The 16,572-nt window shown below is 44.5% G+C and overlaps 1 protein-coding gene across 2 annotated transcripts in view; it reads right to left on the minus strand.

The window, feature by feature from the left end:
* Nucleotides 1–12,405: 12,405 nt before the first annotated feature.
* Il20rb (interleukin 20 receptor subunit beta) overlaps nt 12,406–16,572 on the minus strand; it is a 29,630-nt gene continuing 25,463 nt past the window's right edge. For both annotated transcript variants that reach the window (XM_071615629.1, XM_027933790.2), the window contains one exon: nt 12,406–14,112. In XM_071615629.1, the coding sequence (XP_071471730.1) occupies nt 14,005–14,112 (108 nt within the window). In that variant the 3' untranslated portion in view covers nt 12,406–14,004. The remainder of the gene's footprint in view (nt 14,113–16,572) is intronic.

Genomic DNA, 16,572 nt, shown 5'->3' on the forward strand with positions numbered 1-16,572 from the left:
TGCTCACCTGTAATCCCAAGGACTCTGAAGGCTGAGGAAGGAGATCACAAGTTCAAGGCCAGCCTGGACACCTTAGGGAAACGCTATCTCAACTTAAAAATAAAAAGGGCTGGGGTATAGCTCAGTGGTAGAGTGCCCCTGGATTCAATCCCCAGTACTGATACCCGCCCCCCAATAAAAAGAAACCCACACTTTTCAAGCAATGTAACTCAGCTGCATATAATATAACTTTTTTAAAAATATTATTTAGTTGTAGTTGGACACAATACCTTTATTTTACTTATTTATATGTGGCGCTGAGGACTGAACCCAGGGCCTCCCACATGCTAGGCGAGTGCTCTACAGCTGAGCCATAACCCCAGCCCCCATAATAAAAATTTTATTGTTCCATAATTCAATTCTTCATCAGCTTACTCCATAGGTTCACTTTTAAGTCTTAGTACAAAGAGTATGGGGTGGGTGGAGGGGGAGAGAGACCTGTCATTCCTCAGGGTTTGGAGGATATTACAGAGAGGGTTGGGTGCATGCCCATTCCCCAGTCCTGATCAGATGTCTTCCATTCATGTCTGAGACATTGCTGCGCTAGACAAGCAAGATGTGGGGCCTGGGCCCAGATCTTCACAGTCTTCCCACAGAGTGGACAAGCCCATTTCCAAAGAATCAGCACCCCTCCATCAAATTGCTCTGGGAGGAATTTATCAAGAGTGGTTTAGGCAGAAAGGCTCCCTCCCTGGCCTGACCTCCCTCCCCAGGAAAGCTGATACAGGACAAATTGGCTCAGTATCCTGAAAAGCCACAGTGCCAGGGCCCTCTTCAGACCCTCGCTCTCACAGAAACCTGAGCCAGGACTTTCAGATAAAAACATCAGGTGCAAACGCTGATGTCCCCCAGGCCAAGGCCTCCTTCAACAGGCTCAGAAGGCCCTGGGCCTCAAAGGTGCTGCTCACCAGCTCTTGTTCCCTCCTTTGGCTGCACCATCAGCCCAGACCCTGAAGCCCCAACAACCAATCAGGGGAGCAGGGGACAGGAAGAAGAACCTGGACACTACCCACCGGGGCCATGGGGCACCTAGACCCAGAGAGGCAACATGGATGCCTCGGGAACTGTAGTGCTTGACACAGGAGCAGCCCATGTAGCCACACCCCACAGGGCTCAGCACCCATGGGTCACCCCATGTGAAAGCAGAGCAGCTAACCAATCAGCAGAAAGTTCCATCCACTGGAATCATCGAGTACAGACCATACACCAGCCACTGCGCTAAGCACTTTACATGTATTATCTCATTTAACCTCTAGCCATTCTGATGTGGGAGGTATTATTATTAGTCCTAAGGAATTAAAGCTCAGAGAAAGGTTAAATAACTTGCCGAAGATCACACAGCTTTTAATGGTAGAGTCAGAACTCAAAACACAGGAGTCTGAGCCCATAAGCAGCACTCTTGGTTCCTCTGCTCGGCTGCCTCTGGCTCTGTGACTCTCCAGGATCTTGAGCTGGTCCACCCTGTATTGGCTCCCATGAGAGGTGTCTGCTGTTCTGGGTAGGAAAGAGCCTGAGCATCTCTGGGCCATACCTCCCAGGCAGTGAGGAGTGAAGGAAGACTTGCAGCACAGGAGAAAGAGACCCCAACCCCAGAGTCCAAGCAGGAGGACCCTCCCATACACCTGGCCCAAGATCCTCTGTTCCCTGGAGCAAGAACCCAGCATAAGACAAGGGACATTGAGGTGCCCATGTTCACACTGCAAAAATCCAGCTGCACCAGATGCATCTCTACACAGGAGCAGCCCTTTAGTTTCTCCATACCCAGACAACACCTACTGGTCAGAGCTGCTTCTTATTCCTTTTTTTCTAACGTCAGACTACCACACCTCCCAGGAGAGCCTTCCCCAAGCACTTGAAGTGTTTTTGGAGTGAAGTGTGGGCACCTGTCCTTCTTAACATTCCGAGGTGACTCTGCCATGCCACCTCATCTGCCCTTGACTTTCTCTTTGGTTCTTTCCTCCTGTACCTGTTTTGGAAGGAGTTATCTGTCACCCACACACACACCCCACTCCTCACCACCCCAGCCCTTCAGAGCTTCCTGCAGTGGACACTCAGCTGCCCTCCATTGATTGGTACCACTCTCCTGGCAAACCCAGTACCCTGACAACCCCCAGTGTCCTGACACCCCTACTGCTATCACCTCTGGACACCCAGTACTGCAAAACCAAAATGCATCCCAAATCACATCCCAAAACGAACTCATCTTCTTTGTCCCCATGACCCTGGGCTGCTCCAGCTCCTTCCCTAGCATGTCAACCAAAAGCAGGACCAACTATATAATTTGTGAGCCCCTTTGTGCATGAGGTGGAAAAAGTGTCACCACAGGTATGGAGAATGTTTTTCCCTTCCTTTTCTGATCTCTTTCTAAGCTAGTCGCCATGATTTTTATTTGATATTTAATAGTGTTCTAAGTGAAAAAGAGAAACTTTTTTAGTTACTGGTATCAATTTTACTGCTCATCTTTATATTGTGCAGTTTCAATTTTAAATGCAAACGTCAGAGCATTTAGCAGGTGTGCAGAACCATGGGAATCACATCATTCTTATTTCATGGCTTGTCCCTGTGGGGTGCCAGGAGCTGGCCAGAGGCAAAAACAAGGCAGATTCAGGAAGTATGGAAGCAGGAAGGGAGGATTCCCCCAAGCATGACTAGCAAGGGAGAATTCCCAGCCACAGGTACCTAAGGGCTCTGTCCTATGACAGTCCAACCTGCCAGCCAGCTAGCCTGCCAATGCACCTCAACTCACCTGGGAGTAGGGTTAAGGAAAGTCAAGCTAGGCATTTCTCCTTCTGGTGGACCAGGCCCCAACCACAGCAGATGGATGATCTGACCTCTAAACCTCCATGTGGGAGGCCCTTGGTACCTGGATCATGGGTGGTGAGAGGTTCAGACACTTTATGGTAATGCCATCCTGGGTTGGGGCTAGCTACCACCCCACCATGCCCCAAGACACAAATGTGTGATCAACAAATCCTCCCTAGGCCCATACCCAGGGGTCCCTGTGGAGATAACCATGGTGGTTCTGGGGTGAAGGAGAGAAGAGGCGGCCAATTGGAAGAGGACAAGAAACAGGTTTGGGTGGAGCTGAGAACCTGTGCCAAGGAGGCAGCACAGGGGGGATCTCACATGAGCTGAAGCTGCAGGCCCAGGCATGAGCACGAGGGACTTCCCTTAGAAAAGACAATAAAAAGATAAAAGTGTTAAGAGTATCAAAACAGCAACCAAAAGAGCATTGAACTGCAGAGGGAAGGAGGCCTCCTGACTCAGGTCCGTGCTGGCACATACCTGTGAAGGTGGCCCTGACCACACTCCTCTGGGACACCTCGCCTGGATGGTGGCAGCCACCGGACTCCTCTCCCTTCCTTGGGTCACCCCTCCAGTCCATGGCTCTGCTGCCAGCTGCATCTAGGATAATCCTTCTCCTGGAATCCAAGGCCCTGCCTGATTGGGGCCACCCTGCCCCTCCACCCTGGGCTGCTGCTCAGCCTCCTGTCTGCTCCAGGGGACCAAGAGAGCATCTGCACAGCTGAGAAGGGTCAGGACAAGTGGCTGCATCCTGCCCACACTTCGTACTGCCTCCACTGGACCTTGGGCTTGGGACTCCCTGGGAGAGCTACTTTCAGATTCCTCACCCCCTCTCATGGTGGAGCTGGCCTTCATGCCTTGGTTGCACCCCCATGGTCCTGCCTGAGCCAAATCCCCTTGACCCAGGATGGACACCCAACCCATGCACTGGCTCAGGCAGATTCTCTTTCAAAAGAATTTGAACCAAAGGACCCAGAATTTGATCATGGATGGTCCCTGGAACTGAGAAAGACAGGAGCTAGGCTGGGAGGGGTTCGTGAAGGCCTTGGGAGGTGCTGAGAAAGAACAAAGAATCAGTCCCATAGAGGGAAGAAGCAACAGAGAGGACAGGCCACAAGGTCAGAGAGAGAGGACAGAGCTGCTCTGGCTATCCAAGGCAGCGGGCAGGGCTGTCCCATGTCCTGTGAGAAGGGAAGTTGAAATGACTTAGCACCAGTTTTAAGAAAAAGAATGCAGCAGGGTGTAGTGACACATGTCTATTATCCCAGGGACTTGAGAGGCCAAGGTAGGAGGATAGAAAGTTCAAGGCCAGCCTCAACAATTTAGCAAGACCTATCTCAAAATAAAAAATAAAAAAGGCTGGGGATGTAGCTCAGTGGTAGGGCACCCCTGCAGGGGGAGCGGGATCCAAATTTAGTTTCAAAAGTGAATATTTAGTTAGAAATACAAAAGTAAATCATAATGGTACAGATACACTATTTGACACACCTCTGTAGTATCAGTTTTCTGACACTAGACAGCGCTTTCTGATCTCCTCTTCATATATGGACTCTGTAGTCACTGTTTTTAGATGAAAAGGTAATTTAATCTTCCCTCTAAACCTAGTTGATGAAAATTTGCCATTTGTTACTGATAGCTTAGACAAGTTCCTCTTATTTCCACAGTAGACATTGGTTATATCATGTACACTTTTAGAATTGTTGTCAAATTTGGAGGAAAAAAAAAACCTTTAAAAAATTTCCTTTACAAGTCAACTGCAAGTATTCGAGGCACTTCCCATTCTGAGCATGTATGTGTGCTCTGACTGAAGCTAAAGTTTTAAACATTCTTTGAACTAATGACATTCATTACCCAGTTTGTCATTTTGTGGGACTTATTATGAGGTTTGTATTCACTTGTTTCTTAGGAGAAAACTTCCTTTTTGATCCATAGTGTGGACATGAGACAGACAAAAAATTGTTTTCAACAGAACTTTTGCTGATACTTATTGTTCTCCATATATAGAAAGAAAGGACGGGGACTGACCCTCAGTCAGAAGTCAGGATCCACTGAACCTCAACTCCTAAGCAATAGTTTTATTTTTTTAATATTTATTTTTTAGTTATAGGTGGACACATGTCTTTATTTTTATGTGGTGCTGAGGTTCGAACCCAGTGCCTCACGCATGCTAGGCAAGCGCTCTACCTCTGAGCCACAATCCCAGCCCCTAACCATTAATTTTATTGGTTCTCTTAATGCATGAGTCTGATCAAATATATCCCAGTTGAATTTTAATATTTTATGTGGCATTGCTCTCTCTTCCCCCAACTCCATCCTCAGTGCTGAACCCAGGGCCTCACACATGCATGGCAAGTGTGAGCTCTACCACGGATCTCTATCCCCAATCCCACTGTCTGTCTCCAAGTCACAGTTTACAAAGTCGGTCAACTTATATTCCCCTTGTATTTGTGTTTCCAGTTTCTGTTTTCTTCATTTATACAGTGTTTAAGTTTGTAATCCTGACATTGATAAGAGACTCACCAAATACACCCCCACCTTCTCTTAGAGTACTTGATGTCAACTTGTTCTCTTTCCATGTACCATTTTGGACTCATGACTTTTCAGATTTACTGTATGCTAGTTGACCTCAGCCAGTGCTTGATTTCTGACACTCAGGTTATCTCAACTCTGGGCAGCAGGACCCCGTTTTAGATTGGCTCCTGTGCCCTGTGCATTTCACTAATTTATTGATTTCTAGCCTTGTTGTTCACTGTTCATGTTCACCTTGCACTTCCAGCTCATTATGTGGAAACTTCCATTTCTCCCAAGGTTCTTCCAGTGGGAAAGAATATGAAAGAAAAGAATATGGGAGCCACAATGGATTGTGAATGACACAGCTCCCTGGTCATTTTAATAGACACAGATTAAAAAAAAAAACTATGTGCTTTTAATGTACTATTTTTGTTCTCTTAAAAGCATGAGTTCATATTGATTTTTCCAGTCCAGTTCTAAAAAAAAAAAAAAAAAAACTCAAACTCTTCATTCTACAATTGTAGTTCCTTTTCTCTTATGCTAAAAAAAAATCTAGATTTCTAATCAAGTAAACATAATTATTTATTTATCTTTATCATCTGAAAAGAAAATTGTTCTAAGATAGCATTACAACATCATCCAACAATCCAATAAATGTTCCAGTTATCAAATAAAGTTCAACTCTTCTAATTCTTACTTTTGTTGGTTTTCCACTCCACTAAGGATTTGGAAAAACTCTCTCTGCCCTAGAGTCACTCGTTATCTCTCATTCTCTGGCTCTATGAGTCTTTGTCTGGTACCGGGATTTGGTTCAACTGTTTTCTGGTGATTTAAGTTTGAGGGCCCTGGCATCAGAATGGTTAGCCAACCAAAGCTCTTAGAAGTGGACACTCTACCTACTGCAAGATGGTGGAGAAACCTCCAACAGAACAATGGCCAAAATTCTGCCATGGTGATCGCACTTCATTTGTCCATCATCAGGGGCAATACACAGGGATAAGATCATGATTGGCTCACACAATATCTAGCTGAATGAACAATTCTGCCCACCCCCCATCTAATCTATCTTTTCCTTTGTTACTTTCATAGGTTGAGGGGGGATGTCTTTTTTTTAAAGGACTGTTCTTATTTTCCAATTTTTTTAATTTATCTTGCTTCTTTTGTGAGCTATAAACTCTCCCACCAGTTGTAATATTCAACTTAATAAACCAGTGCATTGTATTGTGCATGGTTACATCAAGGTCCATAGCGAAAAACTGAAAGGTTCTCCCAATTAGGAGTTTGGGGGAGGGGGATTGCCAAGAATTAAACCCAGGGGCACTCAACTACTGAGCCACATCCCTAGCCCTGTTTTGTATTTTATTTGAAGACAGGGTCTCACTGAGTTGCTTAGTGCCTCGCTTTTGCTGAGGCTGGCTTTGAACTCGTGATCCTCCCGTTTAGGCTTCCAAGCCACTGGGATTACAGGCATGCACCACTGCACCTAGCAGTAGTAACTTGAACCCAAAACTAATCAAAGTTTTTAATTTTCTCACAGGGAGATCATATTCTTTATAATTACCCAAAAATGTACTTTAAGTACAGTATACTAAGATGTTTTTGTGTACTCTCTTTTGATTTATAAATCAAAATTCAGATTTAGCTTTATATATGTTTCATTTTATCCTTATTTTGATCATAGAGATCAACACTGTACAGAATGTATATTCTCAGAAGTCTTTGGAAAGCACAATTACCAATCACCTTAATTTTATAGAAAATTCAAAGTTCCCAAAGCCAAATAAGAATGTCATAAAATATAACAGTTACATTTAAAGTTTAAATGAAAAAAAATATATAACCAGATATATCAAACTATATCATGATGAATTTTTTCATGGACTGAAAAATGTATCAGATTATTTCACCTTTACATCATTTCAGAAAGTTAAAATGGAAGCTTTTCTATAGAATCCTACAACGTCCAAATTATGTGAGTTCTAACAGAACCAGCTCATAAGAGACCCCAGTGTTTAAAATCATAGCACACACCATCGGACCACAGCTGTAGCTATTTAGTATTAGAGGAGAAATCCAAATACTTCCCTGGAATAAATTATGGCAGACCCCAAATTCCTGACTTAGCATTCTGTAGGAGCTGCATCTGTGATTTTAAAGAAAACCATAAAATCATCTTCTTTGAACTAGAAGCAAATTAATGTCATCTGGTTTTAATTATTCGTATATCATGCCTTTTTAAAGTTTAAATTAGCATTTAGTTCCCAAAAAAATCCCAATTTTGCAATAAATCCTTTAGGTGGGAAATGACTGTTTAAATGAGTCATGAGGGGGCTGGGGATGTGGCTCAAGCGGTAGTGCGCTTGCCTGGCATGCGTGCGGCCCGGGTTCCATCCTCAGCACCACATACAAACAAAGATGTTGTGTCCACTGAAAACTAAAAATAAATAATAAAAAAAATTTAAAAATTAAAAAATAAATGAGTCATTAGCCAAGAAAAGAGTGGGCCCCTCTTCCTCATGTCCCTCACCACCGCCCCCCCCCCAAAATTCAGCTTTTGATTTTCAGCAACATGTTTAGAACCACACCTCAGGCCATCAATTCTTCATTGTGAGGCCTCTTGTCAACTCAAAGTCAAACTCCTTCAGACTTCAAAACTCTTAGAAAAGAAAAAAAATTGAGAGTAAAAGAAGAGAGGGATGGAGGGAGGTAGACAGGCAGGAGAACAGGAGAGAAAAAAGAAAAGGCAGAGAATTACTTGTTTCAAAACAGTGCAATTTGTAGCCAGGAGTGGTGGTGCTCACCTGTAATCCCAGCAGCTGGGGAGGCTGAGGCAAGAGGATCACAAGTTCAAAGCCAGCCTCAGCTATTTAGTGAGGTCCTAAACAACTTAGTGAGACTTGTCTCAAAATAAAAAAACTAAAATATGTGGCTCAGTGGTTAAGCAACTCTGGACAATCCCAGGTGCAGTTTGTATATGCTTTTAATCCCACACAGACATGCACAATCAGTCTATAGGGCTAAAGAGCAATAATCCATAATCAATAAGGTAAACAAAAGCAAATTCAACACATTTCAGACTTTTTACCTTACAGCCTCACTGTTTGCTGGGATGGCATATTTCCAAGCAGATGATTCCCTGATGTCTCTCAATATTACTTTTAATTTAGTAAATTTCAAGTGCTAAGAACCTGCCAATTTTTTGTAAGTAGAAAAATCCTTTTATCTGAAAAAGAGATTACCTCGTAAACTAAAGCTGAACTTAAAGTTATATTTATATTTAAATTTCAGCATTACTTGCTACCATATGCTAAATTAAAACTCTTCACTCATTAAAATACAGTAATTGCACCAGGCTCAGTGGCCCAAGCCTATAATCCTAGTGATTTGGGAGATTGAAGCAGGAAGGTGGCAAATTTGAGACCAGTCTCAGCAATTTAGTGTTGACCGTATCTCAAAATAAAAAATATAAAAGACTGGGGATGTAGCTGGGTGGTAGAGCATCCCTGAGTTCATTCTCTGGTACAGCAAAATCAATTAATTAATTGATTGACTGATTATATACCATCATTATCCCCCCCCCAATAATCCAGGCCTAATCTGAGGGAGGGGTTCGTTGTAATCTATTTCCAATTGCAAGACTCAAAATTTAAGGTGAGGCAGTGGAGGAAGGAGTGTGGATGAAGTAGCTTCACCTGGGAAAGCCCTCAGGATGACATAGTTGGTAGGTTGGCAGTAGGTGTCACCCCACCAGGGACCCCTTTCCGGGATGTGATCTCCTAAGGCTGGAGATCCGAGAGCATGTTTCCTAGGCTTAATCTTTTTTATTGTTGTTTTGGGTTGGTGTTGGTTTTGAGGTGCCAGGCATCTAACCAAGGCCTGCACATTGTTTGTGGGCGTCATCTTACACTGAGGCGATTTGATGAAAGACTCAGCTGGTGTCTCCAGTGGTATTTGGAGGCGCGTGGCCTCTTGGTAGATGGGCAGTTTTCAGTACAAGAGGAAAATGCAGGACCTAATGAGGTTTGCTGGGGCACTCGTTTTTCCAAGGTTCCAGGTTTTTTAAAAGTCGTTTTAAAATTGTCTTCAATGGGGTGCAGTGGAGGGACCAGGAACCTCCTCCACAGCCTGGGGGCCTGGACTTCGCTCCTAGGTGCGGGAGAGGGCAGCCTCTCACTGAAGGAGGCAAAGAGGAAGCGCAGTCCTCTGGTTGCGAGCCTCATTCTCCACTTCAAGCAGGTGTGGGTTTTCCAGGCTCACTTGGTTTGTCCTGAACTTGAGGACCTGAGGGTCCCAGGAGCAAGACCACTTCAAGCAGGTGTGGGTTTTCCAGGCTCACTTGGTTTGTCCCGAACTTGAGGACCTGAGGGTCCCAGGAGCGAGAAAAAGAAGGCCATAGTTTGGGATCAGCTCTGATGTTTCTGGTCCCAATTTCACAGACTAGGTGTCACAGTGGCGCCCCCTAGTGATCAGTAGCCAGAGGAACACCCCCCAGAAAGTCAGTCTAATCCAGAATGGTTGGAAATGGGACACGCAGCAAGAAAGACATCAAAAGAAGTCTCCTCCTCCTCCTCCTCCTCCCCCTCCCCCTCCTCCCCCTCCTCCCCCTCCTCCCCCTCCTCCCCCTCCCCCTCCCCCTCCCCCTCCCCCTCCCCCTCCCCCTCCCCCTCCTCCTCCTCCTCCTCCTCCTCCTTTTAAGAAGTTGGGAATGGCATCACAGTACACAGGGCGAGCCAGGCACTCTGTGATGCCCCCAATGTGCCAGGGACAGATAGAACACAGACACAGAGCTAAGAGACAGGCCACTAAGGTCTCAATTCACTACTGACAATGAAAGTTTATTAGAGTCAAAGCCCGTGAGAATTTTCCAAATGACTCCTCATTCTGGGAAAATGGTCAGAGTCTTCCTTTATCCCCGGAGGCCCAGGGAGTTTCATTGCGCTCGGGAACAGCAGAGGGAATTTTCCAGGACTCACCACAAGGTGGCGCCAGACACCCATGGACGTCATGAGGTCCTCCCGTCCAGGTGGCCCCAGAAGCTGGCGCTGGAAACTCAAAGAGATCATCAGCATTTACATAGTCAAAGGCCAAAGGATAAAATAAGGCGAGGAGGAAATAAGAAAAGACACCCTTTTTAAAGAGATGGGGAGGAGTGGCAGAGAGTGTCTACAAAAGGAACTCAAAAGAACTTTGCCATAGGACCTCTTGGCAGGACACGATGTAGGCACGGGCAGACTGGAGATGGCCTCTGGAGAGGCTGTACAGACCTTCAGGTGGAAGAGGGCAGTGACTGGGGCCAGAGATTGGTGGTGAAGGAGAAAACACGTTCTGAATTGTGCATTTACATTTACTAGTAGTTTTTACTGACACAATAAATGAGTTAATAAGCCCAACCCAACTGAAATACATTCTATTCAATTATTCTTTGAAAATTCATCTTGTCAGCTCTTGTTGGATATCATTAGGGACTGATGAATTCAAATGTATTGTACCAATTGATGCCAGCCAACCCTCTCCTGATGTTCCCACTGCCAAACCTTTAGCTAGTAGGAGCATTTTGTATAAATGGGTTGTGGATAAGTTTGAATGACTCAATTATTTAAAGCTTTGTTTTATGATCCAACAAAGTATAGGTGTTCTAGAATCACCTTGTACCTTTCAGCCCCCAGACTTGTAGAAAAATAGCATCGGAAACCAAAATCTTGGAATCGGGGTGCATTTTGGCAGTGACATTTCTAATGGGCTGTTTCAGTGGGGAATAAAAAGCCAAAATATGTTTGATTTACTGTTTTATGCAAACATGACTACATATTAACTTGTTTGATTCAGTCATAACCACATACAGTTCTTATTCAAACTGTGAGATCAACAACTGACCCTCCTTTTCACTAATCCTGAAAGCTAGGTTCCCAACAAAATAAACAATTATTTCTTGCTCTAACTGATAATTTAGGAGAATAGCATTTTTAAATGAACTATCAATATTAACAGTGCAAATACTGAACAACATTTTTGCATTAGTCTACATACCTCCAAACATTTGTTGCCAAATTGCTTTGTTATTGAATCACTGGCAATTTGTCACACTGTATGGCTATGAAAAAAAACTTACCCAACAGATATCTTAGGTTCCATTGTTTGTGTTCACTTTCATTTTGAGAAAGCTTCAACCGGCCGCCAGGCCCCATTTTTCTACTCTACCTTTCATTTTTCCATAAGCCTCATAAACTCCCAATATACTAATTCACTAAATAATATACTTCTTTATTATCACATTATTAGTATTTTTCCCTTGTCCTGTTGGAACATAATCCTCTTGGAACAGAGGACAGTGGGAGATGTTCCCTGAAGGCAAAATCAGGACATCTGGGCTTGACTCTGGGGCATCCAGGGGACAGCTCCTGGGTGGGCAGCGGCAAAAGCTGCAGGAGACATCACTGAAACCAAGGAAGCCACCCTGGGCTGCTCACAGACACCCAGTGCCCTCCAACTCTTCCCCAGAAGCCTGTAGGTCTCAATGACGGCTGTGAGAGGAAAGCCAAGGATGACCAGGCTCCTGGGCCTGGTAACTGAGCATCTGGAAGGCTAAAGCTTCCAGAAGAAGCATGAAGTCAGAGCTATGCCTTATAACTAGGGTAAGCTCACTCCTGGCTCACCAGAATAATCCCAGTTGATAGCTCTTGTCCTGTTATCATTAAATGCACCCCACGTCCACTTGTTAGAGCGTCCCAACTTAAAGGAACAAGTGACAGGGATAATTAATTGGAGGGAGAAGCTCCAGGAGGGAGGAAATCTTCAGCTACAGAGGAGGCAGCCCCTCTATGATCAAGAACTAATTCAGTGTCTGGTGCATGGTTGGGGCTCAATAAACACATGTGTTGGGGACATGGGGAGACAACAAAGAACTGAGAGAAATTTCCATGTACCTATACAGGCTAGCAAAAATGGATGGAATCCTGTGAGAGATTCAAGCAGAGGAGGTCAGAGGTCATTTCTTGGTTCTGGGCTTGGCCAGGTGACGGAGGGACGATACTCACAGATTAAAGAGGCAGGGAAGAGGAAGGATCAAGGATGACCCATGTAGTCGTGTGGTCTTTATTTTTTATAAAATGAACATGTTTCCAGTTCAGGCACAATATAAAATTCGCACATACTCTCCATAAAGGAGTCAAAACCAACAAGAAGAACATAAAGGCAAAGCTCTTAGGATATCTCATCCCTGGACACAGCCCCTCCCCAATCTACTTGAGACCCTGCCAGGTGGAGAGAGGATGGTGGGGTGGTGGTGTTACAAAGGGGAAAACATCTAGTTGAGGCAGTTAGACTGTCCCCACCACAGGCTGGCTGGAAGGGCCAGGAAGTGGGGGTAGAGAGGAACCCACTCAGAGGCTCCAGACCTGGGAGGGAGTGGGGAATAAAAAGGTACAGGTCTTGCTCAACAATCAATTCTTCACTCCTCAAGAAACTTCCTCCCTCCACTCCTTCTCTAGCCTTAGGCTTTCTTCTTCACCTGGTTGGGGAGAGGAGTGAGTAGGGGCTTCCAGAGTTGAGAACAGGAAAAGCAGAGTAGAAGAGGCAGAGTCTGATCTCTGAGTGGAATGCCTAAAGGAAAAGGAAGTACCCACAGAAATCCTATGGAAAGGGGCCTCTGGGAAAAACCAAGAGCGCCCTGGTCAGGTGATCTTGTTGCCTCCTGACTCAACTGGAGCTCTTGTGCAATAGAAGCTGTCCCCGAAGCAAGCAGCCTGTGGCTAGGGGCTGAAGCATGAAGCCAGAGCTGTGTGTACTTTATGTTTCTCTGGACCTAGGGCTGGTGATGTAACTAAAACCCCGAAGCCCGCTTTTTTTGCAGGAACCAAAAAGACTACCCCTTTTGATTTTTACTTCTGCACTTTGACAACTTCACAGGAAAAACAGATGCTACAAACATTACACTTGGAACTGACCACCTCCTGCCCTCTCGTCACACAACACACATATTACCTGCCATCCTCAGGATGTGCACACAGTCCACACTTGATGGTGTTTTGTGGATCTCCAGCACTGGTGCACATCCTACGTTGGGGGGCTGTGGCCTTCCAGTTCACCCACCATGGCTTGCTGAGCCCTCCACCTCTGCATAGGCATTTGGCTTGAAGGGAGATCAACACTTGCTCCCATCCTTCCTTTCCTCTTCCATTTCCTCTGGGAAAGCGGGGAGCCCAAGCCAACTCATGTGTGGCCTTTGGTCCTTCTTACTACACATTTATATCCTGCTCTCCAGGAGCACTGGCCTTTCCCAGCATGAATGCCACCCGCAGTCCTGCAAGTGCTGAATGTATTTACATACATAGAAAGAGAGACAGAGAGCAGAGACAGGTGCGTAATTAATCCCCATTGCAGATGAGAAATCTGAGGACCAGAGGGATGAAGTCACTTTCCCCAGGGTCACTCAGCTAGCAAATGTCAGCTCCGGGTCTGGAAGTCACATCTCCTGAACTCTCACCAGTGCCACTGGCATGACACTCAGCCTCTGACAGTTGCTTCCGCACATGGACATGGCAGGCTCTTCATACTTCTCTTGTCCTTCATCCATGGAGGAAAACAGGAACACAGCCTCACCCCTCATGAGTCCTGTGTCCTGCAGGCCAGTCTGTGGGCCCTTCCTCAGGTCTAGATCCAGGCCTTGAAGAGTTCCTCAGAAGATAGCACAGCTGTGGCACAGACATCCACCTCTTCCCTTCTGCAGCTGATTAACTTCTGGGGTGAATTGGTTATTTTCTGAAAATTAATTTTCATCAATAATTATTAGATGTCACTAGTAGAAAGCAGTGAGAGTAAAGAATGTCACAAAAATCCCAATTATTTGATGAAATTTCAAGCTGTTAAAAAAAATCCCAAAGACAATTCCAACCCCTAGATCAGCGACTTCCAGCATTTGCTGAGGTCATCTCCCAGTTTACTGCCAAGCTATTCCCTCCAGGCCCTGATGCATCAGTGCTCCAAAATTACAGAATTCTGGAGGGGGGAGGGAACTAACCATTTTCCACCAAGAGCTTAAGAACAATGAACTAGTCTAAGATGCTTCATGAACAGCAGCTATCACAGTGCCAAGTCCAGAGAAGGTGCTCATAAATGCAGTCTCTTTCTTACTCATATTTTTTTCCTGAGACCCTGGTGCATAATCATTGCTAGTTGCAAACATGCAGATACCCATTTTTTCAAAGGGACTTCATTGCTAGTCTGCTCACCTCCACAAATTCTCTGTGTTCTTCTATAGTTACCTCCCACTGACCTCCTGGTCATCACTCCTAAAGTACATGCACACAAATGAACAGGCATGATGGTTTCCCCCACCTTGTTCTCCTAGACATCAGCATCATCCAGCCAATCACCCTTGATCCTGTTTCTAAAGAGGCAGCTTCAGGGGTTTATTCTTGGTGTCCACCAGCCAATAAGAAAAGATATCACACAAGAAGGGCTCTCTGAGCAGGAGTGTTAGCCTGGAGCAGCCATCAATTCACCACTGCTGGTCCTAGTCAGATTCTCAGGACACTGGCTGTCAAACCTGTACTGGTTTGCTTGATTATTTTTAAATCCTAGAGCAGTGCTGTCCAATGAAAGCAATGAGAGCCACATATACAATTTTTAAAATCTAGCAGCACATTTTAAAAAGTAAAAAGAAATAGGTGGAGTTATTGTTAGTGATATACTTTATTTAACAGATACACCAAAATATTGTCATTTAACATGCAGTAAAAAATTACTGAAAATTTTCAAATCTTTTGTACTGTCCTCCCAATCTATCACATATGACTATAATGGATAGCACAATTCTAAAACATTTAAATTAAATAATCCCAGCAGCTCTGGAGGCTGAAGCAGGAGGATTGCAAGTTCAAAGCCAGGCTCAGCAAAAGCAGTGTGCTAAGCAACTCAGTGAGAACCTGTCTCTAAATAAAGTACAAAATAGGGCTGGGTATGTGGCTCAGTGGCCAAGTGCCACTGAGTTCAGTCTCTGGTACCCCTCAAAAAAAAAAATTAAACATTGTTGTACAATTAGAACGAACTTTCAAGCAAGGTTCCAATGATATTTTTAAAATATGTGTTATCATTTTTTTAAATTTAGTTGTAGTTTATTTATTTTATTTGTTTTTATTTTTATGTGGTGCCAGATCAAACCCAGTGCCTCATGCATGCTAGGCAAGTGCTCTACCACTGAGCCACAACCCAGGCCCCCCAAAATATGTTTTCAATATTTAAAAATCATGAGATTTCTCATAACGATCTGAACTTCTAGGTTTCCTATTTACAACTTGGAGATCTCAGGCTGGGGTGTAGCTCGGTGGGAAAATGCATGTCTAGTTGGGTTTGATCCCCAGCACTGCAAAAAATAAATAAATGAATCTTGGAGGTCTGGCAGCACTGGCTCAGACCTTGGTGGCAACCTTCTGGAGCTAAAAAGCAGCTGCTTTCTTTAGATGGAATGATTTTCCCTGGGTCCATCACCTCTCCTTATTGAGTGATGGTCACTGTACTGCATTGACATTTTTTTCCAGTACCTATTTGACCCCCAAAAGCATCTGAACTCACAACTGCCACTTTCTGTGAAGCAAACAAGGCCACATTGAGGGTGGTCCATTGTTACTAACTTGGGGCCATCTCTATGCTTGCCACCCACCTTATAGTAGAATATGACAGCAAGAAAAGAAAGAATGAAGTCAGTCACAGAAAGGAAAGGAAGACCCTTTAGCACCAAAGCCCCATCCCTGGGAAGCAACTATGGATGAAAGACATGGGGAAAAATTATATTTTTAAATAGAGAATATACACTGGACCGAATTAACATGATTTTCCTTGCATGGGTACTTTTGCTTTGACTGTTACATGGTGATATAAACTTTAATGGAAAAGAATTCTTCATGGCACATTTCAGAGTGCAGCCATCCCAATTGTAAAATTGTAGATATAGACATGTAACGTTTCACCCACACAGATAAATTAAGCACAAACCTGGAAGGACATTTTGGAGAATTGCCAAGGATTTCCGATTGGTAATTTTCTACGGTTTAATTGGCAAGATGAGTGGATTTTGCAAGGCTGGCTGGAAATCGCTTTTTTTTTTTAACAGTTTGGAGGATTATGTATAAATAATGCAAATGTTGGAGAGAAGCTAGGTTCTGCTGAGAGAAGGGGGATAGTGGTAGTGATGCCCGGCTCCAGAATGTGTTTGGGATTTAA

This window comes from Marmota flaviventris, chromosome 8 (genome assembly GCF_047511675.1).
Source record: "Marmota flaviventris isolate mMarFla1 chromosome 8, mMarFla1.hap1, whole genome shotgun sequence".
Taxonomy (NCBI): domain Eukaryota; kingdom Metazoa; phylum Chordata; class Mammalia; order Rodentia; family Sciuridae; genus Marmota; species Marmota flaviventris.